At 37.8% G+C, this 12,190-nt stretch overlaps 1 protein-coding gene across 1 annotated transcript; it reads left to right on the top strand.

The window, feature by feature from the left end:
- Window positions 1-1,655: 1,655 nt before the first annotated feature.
- Window positions 1,656-7,466, top strand: LOC145102685 (ribonuclease TUDOR 1-like). The gene is made up of 16 exons (XM_079040142.1): window positions 1,656-1,859; window positions 2,450-2,609; window positions 3,149-3,223; window positions 3,321-3,434; window positions 3,521-3,616; window positions 3,710-3,916; window positions 4,071-4,286; window positions 4,371-4,478; window positions 4,563-4,730; window positions 4,800-4,997; window positions 5,115-5,501; window positions 5,587-5,817; window positions 5,905-6,090; window positions 6,170-6,442; window positions 6,533-6,910; window positions 6,986-7,466. The coding sequence occupies exons 2-16, from the start codon at window positions 2,460-2,462 to the stop codon at window positions 7,178-7,180; spliced, it is 2,982 nt and encodes a 993-aa protein (XP_078896268.1). The 5' UTR covers window positions 1,656-1,859; window positions 2,450-2,459; the 3' UTR covers window positions 7,181-7,466.
- Window positions 7,467-12,190: the final 4,724 nt, after the last annotated feature.

Raw genomic sequence — 12,190 nt, 5'->3', positions numbered from 1 at the left:
ACCAAATTAATTCTAAATGTGTAATGAAAAGACTTTTCTTCTAGCTTTAGGACTTTAATTGCTACAATTTATAGGGTTTTTTGTTTTTTCTTGTCTCTCCCTTGAAAAATAAGAAACCGAACTTTAATTTATAGATATATGATGTCGCCTTAATTTCCGGCTAGACAAGATATCCACTGCACGGACTACCAAATCTTCAGAAATCTTCGAAATCTTCTGCCAGTTTAGAGATATCTTTAATTTGAATCTTGCTTAATAATTTCTTCCAGAATATGCTCTAAATATTTTATATTTTATCTTTTAGTCATTATAATATGCAAAATACAAATTTATATATTTTAAGCATCATATATCTATAATAATATAAAAAAAATATTAAATATGCATCTTAAAATATATATCATTCCATCACATATCACCTAACATGTGTGCATGCATATAAGAACAACATATGCTCACTTTCTTTAACTTAGACAAGCTTTTGTATAACAAACTTGACAAATTTGGATACCTCATTATCTAATTTTGCTTCAATAAGATAGATGATTATGCCCTTTTACTAGATAAGGTCTTTCCATCATTTCCATCATGGTTGCAAGAAATCTAATTATAGAATGGAAAGAGACATTGCGGTTTCAAGTCACTAGAATGAACAATTCACACGCCAAAGACGTGTATGCGTAAAAATGACATTTACCTTTTGACATTGGAGTCTTGGAGGGATATGATTTATGGAAACCCTTCGTTTTCTTACGAACTCTTATCTTTGTAGGCATGAATTAGATTCTTAAAATTACTTACTTTGTAGTGTTTTCCAATAAATTCATGCTTGGTAAATTGGTAATATTGTCACAACTGAAAAATAAGAGAAGATGTAATGTATATAGTATATGTTCGATATAAATTGATCGTTGCTACTTTGTTTTTTGTACATTTGTGAGGAAGTGGGTGAAAATGGGTATAAAAGGAGACAAAATAATATTTTGTAATGATTGATCTTTTACACGAGTGCCCTAGCTAATCACAATAAAAAAAATCAATTTTTTAGAAGATATTTTTAGTTATGGGTTGTCAAATTAAAATAAACTCATTATTGATGTTTCTAGACATTCTAAATCTTTCTATTCAGAAAATTAGAATACTGTTATTAATTATATAACTTTTATAAAAGTAATTAAAATTATATTTTTTGTAAAAATAAAGTTTGGAGATAACTTTTTTACCCATCTCAATAATCTAATCTCAATTATAAATAATTAAAAACTTATAATAAATATTAATTTTTTATCAAACACTCAAACCTAATTAATACAATTTCAGACACAAATCCAACATCATCTGAGTACATAAATATGGTAAAAAAGTTCAGGGTAAAATATGTAACCCTGCTTTTACTATTTTAGGTAGACACGATTTAATTCGATGAGTCAGCATATGTGATGCATTCTGATTGGTTGAAAGATCCGACGTGGAAGTAAAATGTCGTCATAGATAGTAGATACATATCTGGTAGTCCAACACCAAGGGTAGTCAGAAACTGTTAGCGGAAACCTTATGGCATTTTTAGTAATTTACTTCAAAATGAAGGGGTATATTTAATTGCTTCTGATATCGATTTTCGACCCCTGCTATATAAATACAGCCTCTTTGTATAGTGTCACAAATTTTCCTCCGCCGGCCGAACTACTTCCTTCTGGTCTCAATTTTGAATCACCGTAGTTTTCGTTCGAATTCGGGTTTAATTATGTGTGGATTTTGATAATTCTACACTCGAAGTTTCATTTCAGATTGGTTGATTTTGAGTTTGTTCGATTTCTGTGTGTGTTTTCCTTGATCGATCCAGAACAGTTAGCCTTCAGGTATTGTAGTCTACCGATCTAATAAGTAACGCTGTTTCTACGAATCTGCGCGTTTACATGCAGGATGTTACGTTAATACTGTAAATTTTGGTTCTTTTATTTGATAGATCGGAGTCGTTGGATTGATTTTTGTTTGATGAATTGTCGATCTTGGATAGTGATTTGAGTTATATGATGTGTTTGGAGTGTCAATGTGTGTATCCGTGATTGTTATGTGGTTTTACTTGGATTTGTTTTGAAAATGTTGATTTTTATTATATTATTGCATATGGATCTGAAGATTGGAATCTAAATTGATGTAATTTAATGAGCGTATCATCGATTCACGATTACTTAATTAGGTTTCGATAAGTTCTTTTGAATGATGGATTGGATATTAGTGGGTTTATGTTGATCCTGTGTTTTCTTGTGAAGTTATGAACATTAAGGAAATGTTGGTTTTTTCTACGTGAATACATGTTGGATATGTAATGTAACACTGACCAAATTATGTGCCATGTGTTCTGAGATTTTAGGGTTTATCAACCTGCATTCAATGTGTATACATCTTTCTTTTAATTATTGATGATTTATGTGTTTTATTTTTTCAGATCTTAAGGGATGGCGCAACCAGCTGGAAATTCAGGATGGCTGAGAGGAAAAGTCAAAGCTGTTATGTCTGGCGACACCTTGGTGATTATGGGATTCACCAAAGCGGAAATCCCCCCTGAGAAGACAATCGTTTTAGCTCATCTATCGGCTCCAAGATTAGTATGTTTACCTAATTGTGTTTATTCCTACATTATGTCCTTTTTGAATGGTGACAGAATTTGTTTTTAGAGGCGTTGTTCAGTTTTTTTTGTGAAATTGTTCTGAAAAGCAAGCATTGAGTATTTATTTAGTAGGTTTGATCTGATCATACAATTTGGTTTTAAACACTTTTTTGGAATGTAGCCAGTCGCCATTTCATTTTCTTGCTGGCTCCCAAAACTGCAAATTTTACCAAGATTCCTACTTTTTGCTATAAGCCAGTTGTCTTCTACTACTACAAATAGTACTATTTCTTCACCACTCACCAATTACCACCCACTTATTTAAAGCCATAACGAAGTGACTTCTTAACCTAGTGGATAAATTGGTTTGTTTTCTAAATTAAGTGAATACCTTTTTTTATGTTGGTGTATGCCATATTCTGCAGTTTCTTTTCTATTTCTATCTGACCTTTATGAACTTGTACTAGGAATTATACTTGTAATAATTCTAATTCTGTTGATAAGTGATGGGGAACAATTTTCTTGTTTTATATTTAGGCACGTAGAGGTGGCCAGGATGACCCGTTTGCATGGGAAAGCAGAGAATTTCTACGGAAGTTGTGCATAGGAAAGGTTCTGATTCATAGAACCCTTTGATTTCCATTATTCATATTTCATTTTAATTTAAAAATCTCATGACAATGTTTATATATATCTATTTGTTTACCAGGATGTTGTCTTTAGAACCGAATACACCATCCCAAATTTCTCCCGAGAATTCTGCAGTGTTTTCATCGGTACTTCAAATGTTGGAAATGAGGTTGTCACTCATGGCTGGGCAAAGGTAATTCCAATTCCAATTCCAATTCATTTAATAGAATTTTCACCTTCACATTCAACATAGCTTCACTTACTAAATACTAATTCCAGGTTAAAGAGGGAAAAGGAGAGGTTACTCCTGAGCATACTGAACTCCTACGCCTTGAAGAACAAGCCAGACAACAAGGAGTTGGTTTATGGGATAGGGTTAGTTAGTAATTACTGTGTTGCCTTATGCATGGTGTTTATAAGTTGTATTGTTACATGTTGATGACGTGTCATTTTCTTGATGGATTTTAGTCTCCGGGTGCTGTGGAGGCAGCTATCAGGAACCTTCCTCCATCTGCTGTTGGTGATCCCAGCAATCTTGATGCCATGGGCCTCTTAGCTTCACACAAAGGCAAACCCATGGAAGCCATTGTAGAACAAGTTCGTGATGGAAGTTCACTTCGTGTTTATCTGCTTCCAGAGTTTCAGTTTGTCCAAGTATTTGTTGCTGGAATCCAGGTACCACATGCATTCTTTTTGAATACCACAAAGGAATGGAATCATGCATTCCTCACAGAATGTGGTTCCTTCTCACAGTATCTGTGTGTGTTATCCCATTCCTTCGAGGAATGGAATGATATATTTAATTCTAATTTATCTAATTGTTTACTAGGCACCATCAATGGGAAGAAGGACAACACAAGAACCTACAATACCAATTGAGGTCCCATCCGAAGAGACAAATGGAGAAAATAATAATTCCGAGTCACGTGGGCCCTTAACATCAGCCCAAAGAATCTCAGCCTCATCAGGCTTCAATGAAGTTTCCCCTGATCCTTATGGGAGGGAAGCTAAACATTTTACTGAGATCCGTGTTCTAAACAGAGATGTGAGTAATATCTTGCAATTTCCCCTTATTAAGTTGACATAAAGGACACTGGGTTTGATTATTTCTATGTTTATTATTGAACAGGTCCGGATTGTTCTTGAGGGTGTTGACAAGTTTAGCAATCTGATTGGTTCTGTATATTACTCTGATGGAGAATCAGCAAAGGATCTGGCAATGGAGCTTATTGAAAACGTATGTTATGTTTTAAAATGACAACCTACTTTCTTACAACTTTCTTTATAACATATTGTTCTTTTTTTTTTTTTTTTTAATTAGGGATATGCAAAATATGTTGAGTGGAGTGCGAGTATGATGGAAGATGAAGCCAGAAGGAAGTTAAAAGCTGCAGAACTTCTAGCAAAGAAGACTAAGTTGAGGCTTTGGACAAACTATGTTCCCCCAGCTACCAATTCAAAGGCCATATCAGATAACTTCACTGGAAAGGTTTGTCTTTAAACTAATCTCATTTCTTCCATTTTTAAATAAAGTTTACTAAATTAAAACTTTTTACAGGTAGTTGAAGTTGTTAGTGGGGACTGCATTGTTGTTGCTGATGATTCACTACCATTCGGTAGTCCAGCTGCTGAAAGAAGAGTCAATCTCTCAAGTATCAGATGCCCCAAATTGGGAAACCCAAGGAGAGAGGAGAAACCAGCTCCTTATGCCCGTGAAGCAAGGGAGTTTCTCAGGACAAGATTAATGGGTCGTCAGGTAACATTATTACATTTCAACCTTCTTTAAACACTTTCAAATTCTTGACATTAACCCTAATTTGAAATATAGAAAAGTTGAAGGTTGATTTTGATGATTACTTTTAAACTTTTTTAGGTTCAAGTTTCAATGGAATATTCGCGGAAGGTCCCAGTTGCTGATGGATCTGCTGCCCCAGCTGGGCCCGCAGATTCAAGGGTAATGGGATTTGGGTCAGTGTTTCTGCTGACTCCAGGGAAAGAAACTGAAGATGTCTCCTCTGCTACTCCTACTCCTACTCCTCCTGCTGCTACTACTCCAGCAGCAACCCAGCAACCGGGTGTTAACGTTGCTGAGCTGATTATTGCACGTGGATTTGGCACTGTGATTAGACATAGAGACTTTGAGGAAAGATCAAATTACTATGAGAATCTTTTAGCAGCTGAAACCCGTGCTACATCCGGAAAGAAAGGAATTCATTCCGCTAAAGATCCTCCAGTCATGCATGTCACAGATCTCTTAACGGTTAGTAAATAAAATTAAAATCTTGACTCTGCTTATTCATGTTTGACTTGTATGCAATGTTTTGACTTTGGAATTTTTTTTTCAGGCATCTGCCAAGAAAGCCAAAGATTTCCTCCCGTTTTTGCAACGTAACAGGAGAATGACAGCTGTCGTTGAATATGTACTCAGTGGACACAGATTCAAACTGTTTGTCCCCAAAGAAACATGCAGCATCGCCTTTTCGTTTTCCGGTGTCCGATGTCCCGCACGTGACGAGCCTTATTCTAACGAAGCTATTGCACTCATGAGACGCAAGATCATGCAGAGGGACGTTGAGGTAATTTCACTCACCCATAATCAATTATTAATAATTTTTACTATCACGTCGTTTGTTAATACTATTTTATTTATTTATTTATTTCAGATTGAAGTGGAAACAGTTGATAGGACCGGAACCTTCTTGGGGTCATTATGGGAATCAAAAACGAATGTCGCGATTCATCTTCTAGAAGCCGGACTTGCAAGACTTCAGACGTTTGGTGCTGATAGGATTCCAGATGCTCATCTTCTTGCTCAAGCCGAACAGTCTGCCAAGAATAAGAAACTAAAGGTTTGATAATATATCAAATTTTCTCATAATACAATAAAATCAAAAATGTAAAAACTCTGATTTTATAAATTTGTTTCAGATATGGGAAAACTACGTGGAAGGTGAAGAAGTCACCAATGGTGCAACTCAAGACAAAAAACAAAAAGAAGAGATCAAGGTTGTTGTGACCGAAGTCCTTAGCGGAGGCCAATTCTATGTCCAAGCTGTTTCAGATTCAAAAGTCGCCTCTATCCAACAACAACTCGCTTCCTTAAACCTCAAAGAAGCCCCTGTACTTGGCGCATTCAATCCCAAAAAGGGCGATATCGTCCTTGCACAGTTCAGTGCAGATAACTCATGGAATCGTGCCATGGTAAGAATCATGTTTTATACTTGTTTTTTTTTCTTCCAATAATTAAATTCAATAAATAATTAAATTCTGTTTTTGATGATGACGTGGCAGGTGGTGAGTGGTCCGCGTGGTGTGGTGCAATCGACAAAAGACAAATTCGAAGTGTTTTACATCGACTACGGGAACCAAGAAGTTGTTACTTACAATCAGTTACGTCCACTTGATGCATCGGTTTCTTCTGCACCTGGGGTGGCCCAGCTTTGCCAGCTGGCGTACTTAAAGGTGCCGACTTTGGAAGACGATTATGGTCAGGAAGCAGCAATGCATTTAAGTGAAAGCACACTTAGTGGGCCCAAGGAGTTCAGGGCGATTATTGAAGAACGAGATACTTCTGGTGGAAAAGTCAAAGGTCAAGGAACTGGAACTGTGCTGTTGGTGACTTTGATCGATCCCGAATCTGATATCAGTATCAATGCCTCGATGCTCAATGTTCGTATTTTTCGTTTATAAGATATTAAAACCGTATTTTTTTTTTTGGGATTAATTTTGGAAGCATTTTTTTAGGGAGGACTTGCGAGGTTGGAGAAAAGGAGGAGGTGGGAGCCGAAAGAGCGACAGGTGGCGCTTGATGAGCTGGAAAAGTATCAGACGGAAGCGCGTACAAAGAGGTTGGGGATGTGGGAGTATGGTGATATTGAGTCTGATGATGATGAGAATCCTCTGCCTGGTGCTAAGAAAGCAGCTGCTGGGAAACGCTGAACACCAACAGAAAAAAAAGGTACTCAAAATGTTTGAATATGGAGAGACGATTGCTGCCAAGAGATAGAAAGTTTATGTTTTTTTTTTCTTCAGAGAGATTTGGTTCGTTTTTTTTATTTAATTATGGTAGAGGACAATTTTGTTTTGCATCGTTTTTTTTTGTTTTTTTGTTTTTTGTTTAATTTATACGACTCTTAATAAGGTGAGCAGCAATGGTTAGGATCGGATCGGATGTTTGTTTGTTTGTTTGTGATATAAGTTTACTTTATGTGTTACTTTTTTTTAACGAGTTTACTTAACTTTCGTTCTTCCTAGTAGTTGATCCTCTTGGAATAGAGATAAGTGTCAATAAGATAAAAATTACTGTATAGTTTTTTTTGTTTCATCTTAAAAGATGGATGGAAGTGGGATAATGACTCGTTTGGATTTCTTGTCTGTCGAGGTCAATGACGTTAATGAGCTCATCCTCAAAATATCCCAAGAAAGTTTGTTCATGAAGTAATTGGTAAGTTGTAAGTATTAGCAATTTAAGGGTGGATACAACACAAAACAATGAAGGATGGTATGTATAAACAAAGTGAGAATTCGTAATATTGGATTAAACCTCTTAGAGTGGAATTATGGTTAAATAAATTTGCAATCTTAAGTGATCCTTGAATGTATTGTAATAAAATTGTAAAAGTTAAAGTAACATAAGATGTTTATTGTCGGTACATGAATGTAAATTATTTGTTGGTAAGATGTTTACGAAAACAAGGCAGTAACCTTCATTTTGAAAATGATCTACTTGCATATAGTGTTTGCTCTAGAACTGGTTTTATTAAAACCTACCTCTTGCAATATCTACCTGCTCATATAAATCAGGGTGTTAGTAATACACGTCGTGTGATGTAATAGTTTGCTGAAGGGACTACTATCGGTAAAGAAGGTTCTCTGGGTTTCAAAAGTGGTGTCTATTGGCCAATGGGTATTTATCGAACATTAATCATGCTGGCAAAGGGACCGAAACGATGGTTACTAATCATGCTCGTTGTGACAACTGTCAATTTCTAGTCAAGTCAAAGTCAACTAAAGTCAACAAGTCAAACCGGTCGACTCAATTAACCCTTGTGTACTAGGGCTTACGTTATGTAATTACTGTACAACTCGCTATTTTAATGAGAAAATATCAATTGGAAAATTCGTGTGTTTGAATTTCCTTAGCCTTTATAATGCTAAACAATGAACCAAAGCGATAAAACACTATTTCACACTCATTGGGAGTGTGTAGAACACTAAATCGTGGCTTAACTGGGTTTACGGATCCTGCATTGCGAAGCCGGATACTCAAAAAGGTCGTAAATGGAACCTCTCTTAAATCTCTTTCACTCTATCTCTCTGTATGTGAAATCTCTCCAAGTATGTCAAATTTCTCCCAAATCTCTCTCCGTATGTGAAATCTCTCAAAGTATGTCAAATCTCTCCCAAATCTCTCCAAGAATATGGAATCTCTCCTAAATCTCTCCCCGTATGTGAAATCTCTCCAAGTATGTCAAATCTCTCCCAAATCTCTCCAAGAATATGGAATCTCTCCCAAATCTCTCCAAGAATATGGAATCTCTCCCAAATCTCTCTCAAAAGTTTCCGTAACTTTTCGTAATCATTTGGGCCATCCCGACCCTTAAACGGGTCAAAAATGGCTTGAAACGGGATAAAAACGAGTAAAATAGGCTTAATGACCCGAAACCTACTCTATGGGGCCGAACCCTCTTAGAGCCGAAAGTCCTCTTAAGGACCGAACTGCTGAGTACCGAACCCTGCTGGACCGAACCCGAAGGTCCCTTTGGACCGAACCTCCTCTCGGTCTATTTCGCTTCTCGCCTCGCCTAGGTTCGCTTCTGACAAGCCCGCGCCTGACAAGCTCGCCTTCGGTTCCAGCCTTCTCAGGGCCGAACCCTCGCACCTTCGGTCCCATGCGAGAGGCTTCGCAGACTTCGACTTTTCTTCCCGGTTTTCGACTAGTTTTGCGTTTTAAGCCCGTTTTGATCATTTAAACGCGAGATGTTCACCCAAAATTATATTTTAACATATAAGACCCCATATTTATTAAATAATCACGTTTTTGGGGATAAATCTTATCCAAGAAGAGTGGGTGAAGTACAAGAGGTGGAGTGTTGACTTTTCTTTGAATTATGACACAAGCAACCACCACACCCACTCCATGACTAACCCACACACCTCCCCACCATACCTTGTCACTTCCTTGTACTTTTTCCCTCTCTCACAAGTTATTCCCACATTTTTAGAGTTGGACTCTCATCCGCTCTCCTCATTCTCATTCACTTGCTCTCATTTCACCAAAGATCAAACTCAACTTTAATCTCTAACTTTCTCCCTCAATTTTGGGATTACAAGGCTGTGACATCCCCAAAATTTCAGCCAGAAAAGACCGGTTTCATTTATGTTTTTTAAAATAATTTCAGAGTAAATCCTTTTGATTTAAAAGAGTTGCGGAATTTGTTCCCAAAAAAAATGATAAAATAATATTTATCAAAGCATTTCATCAAGAGATGCATTTTCATTATATAATCAAAACTCGGGATGTCATGTTTCGATACAGACCATAAAGCATAAACGATAACATTACAAGTCATTCAACAAATATATACATATACAAACTTGTAAACAAAACAACTCGATGATTCATCCATCTTATGCCCTAACACATCACTGAACTAGAGTCCTAACCGGAACTCTGGCATGGTTCCTAAAACATGCTATCACGTGACCCCATTGTATCAGTATCGTACCCATGCCCGTGATCAAAGCGTCATAGCAAACCACAAAATCGTCTACACCCTCTGGCAAGGTGAGAATCAGTGCCTTGCACAACCGATGTCTGAGAGTCTCGAAGGCTGCTTGCTGCTCAGGCCCCCACCGAAGGTCGGATCCAAGGAACCTCAATCTCGTAGAAGTCTCGTATAAATCTCCAGTAATAACCTGGTAGACCCAGGAAACTCTGAATCTCAGATGGAGACCTCGGAATCTCCCACTGCATCACGACCTCTATCTTGACAGGATCAACTAGAATACCCTTCTGGTTGACAAGGTGGCCAAGAGATTGCACAACCATAACTCACAGTTGGAGAACTTTATAAAAGTCTCTCCCTCACTTAAATTCGACTAAGTCTTCACATTACGCCAGAATTGAAGGATTCCCAATCCTTCTCGCTTTCTAGTATCCCACTGATGACAACCTGTGCCTGCTAATGCTAGCGTTTAATCGTCGATTAAACCTTGAGATCTCCATCCTCGGAAATCTCGATGAGTACTCTTGAAATCTGATCCAGTCTGACACCTCAATCCATCTAACATGCTGTCAGTTGAAGACCTTAATCTTCACTCTAGCTGACGAATCCCCGTTCTCATTTCCAATCTTGCAGTACCACTGAACTCTGACCGAACACAACCCATGCGAAAATACAACTCTCTTGAACATGCTATGACCAACCACTTTTGCATCTAACACCCGCGAATAACATTATCCTTTTCATGTCACCAACTCTGTCCTAGCAACGGTGCCTTGAACTCCAAAGTTCATCCATAGACAATTACTGACCATACATGAACAATGACAGAACCTCTGAACGCTGACTTCACTGGAGAACTATCACTCTAACCCTAACCAAGGATCTTCCAAACAATACTCCTGTACAGATCTCAACAAATATCCGAAATGATAACGGTACGCGTGGAACCCACTCCGCAAGATACGTCCCTCTGTAGGTTCATCAAGGACCTTTCAGCATGCAAAATGGCATATACGGTCCTTGATAACCAAGCACTAGCAGAAAACCGACTCGAGATCCGACTTATCCAAACTCGCTCACAATTACAAAGTGATACGTATTCCCAACATGAATCGGGTAGCAGTAAAAGATGACATACTCACAACATCTGGAGGAACCCTAGTCACCTCCAGCTGACGTGATCACCCTTGCCACACTTGTAGCAGCCTAAACCCTTGGAGTGACAAACTCCCTCGTGTACTCTCTCATACGCATTGCACTGACTCTGGCCCTGCTGGCCCTCCACCCGATGATCAGAAGTCATGGGTCTCTTCCCGGGATCCTCTACTATACCCGCCTAGCACAACCCTCTCTTTCTAGGGTGCAGGTGCTCCAAATCGATCTCGCATCTACAACCTCATGTAAATCATATCCTTCAGGGTCTGACACCCTGTCACACTCACTATCTCGCTTGCCAATGGCTAAGCTGCAACAACTCGAACATCCTTTGTTCCCCCCAAACCGGGTCACGAACTCTTTCTAAAGCTTCTTAGATTCTCCAAGACTCTCACTGATTCGAGTATGGATCCTGTGCTTTCAGTAATATGGGCCCAATACTACCTTCCACACCTATCCATACTTTCCTCAGCAATCCTCCCGGATCCTCCAAGTCACTTCCTCAACTGGTACACCCAAGTCTAACTAAGCCCCCTGACTCTAAAATCTTTACAAGACTAATCTAAATTTTACCTTTTCAACCCAATCCATGGAAATCCCTTACAAATTAAGTCCATAAACTATCAAACAACCCCCAATATCTTAATTATAACATATTCCGCCCCTTCACCTCATTTCTTTTTAAAATAATTACCACAGAGCCCCTGCCTTCATAAATATTTATAAAATGAGTCCCAAACTCACGCTTTTAACCCCCAACAAATAAAAATGTGGCAATTAACTCCTCGAACCCAACACCCTGCATATATAATTCTTTTTTTAGGGCTACTATTCATTCATAAATTCGTTTATTTATTTAATAAATAAACAGGGTCTTACAAATATCATATATGGCAACATATAACATTTAGCACATAAAAGCATTTTAGACAACTTTTCTAAAATAAACTAGTGCTCGTGTCTATAATCCAACAGACACTTAACTCAAATTTCCACTTAGCATTCTAAGTTTAAGTCTAGAAATCCTACAAATTCGTAGTTTGCTTAAACTAATGCTCTGATACCA

This window comes from Lactuca serriola, chromosome 4, assembly GCF_051521515.1.
Source record: "Lactuca serriola cultivar US96UC23 chromosome 4, Lser_US96UC23_V15, whole genome shotgun sequence".
Classification (NCBI taxonomy): Eukaryota; Viridiplantae; Streptophyta; class Magnoliopsida; order Asterales; family Asteraceae; genus Lactuca; species Lactuca serriola.
The sequence above is the reverse complement of the archived record's forward strand: the minus strand, read 5'-3'. Positions and strand labels throughout refer to the sequence as shown.

Excerpts from the sequence above, each read along its gene's own strand:
- LOC145102685 (XM_079040142.1), top strand. The coding sequence starts at position 2,460 with ATGGCGCAACCAGCTGGAAATTCAGGATGGCTGAGAGGAAAAGTCAAA. Across the intron at positions 3,435-3,520 it reads TCACTCATGGCTGGGCAAAG|GTTAAAGAGGGAAAAGGAGA; the intron begins GTAATTCCAATT and ends TACTAATTCCAG. Across the intron at positions 5,818-5,904 it reads TCATGCAGAGGGACGTTGAG|ATTGAAGTGGAAACAGTTGA; the intron begins GTAATTTCACTC and ends TATTTATTTCAG.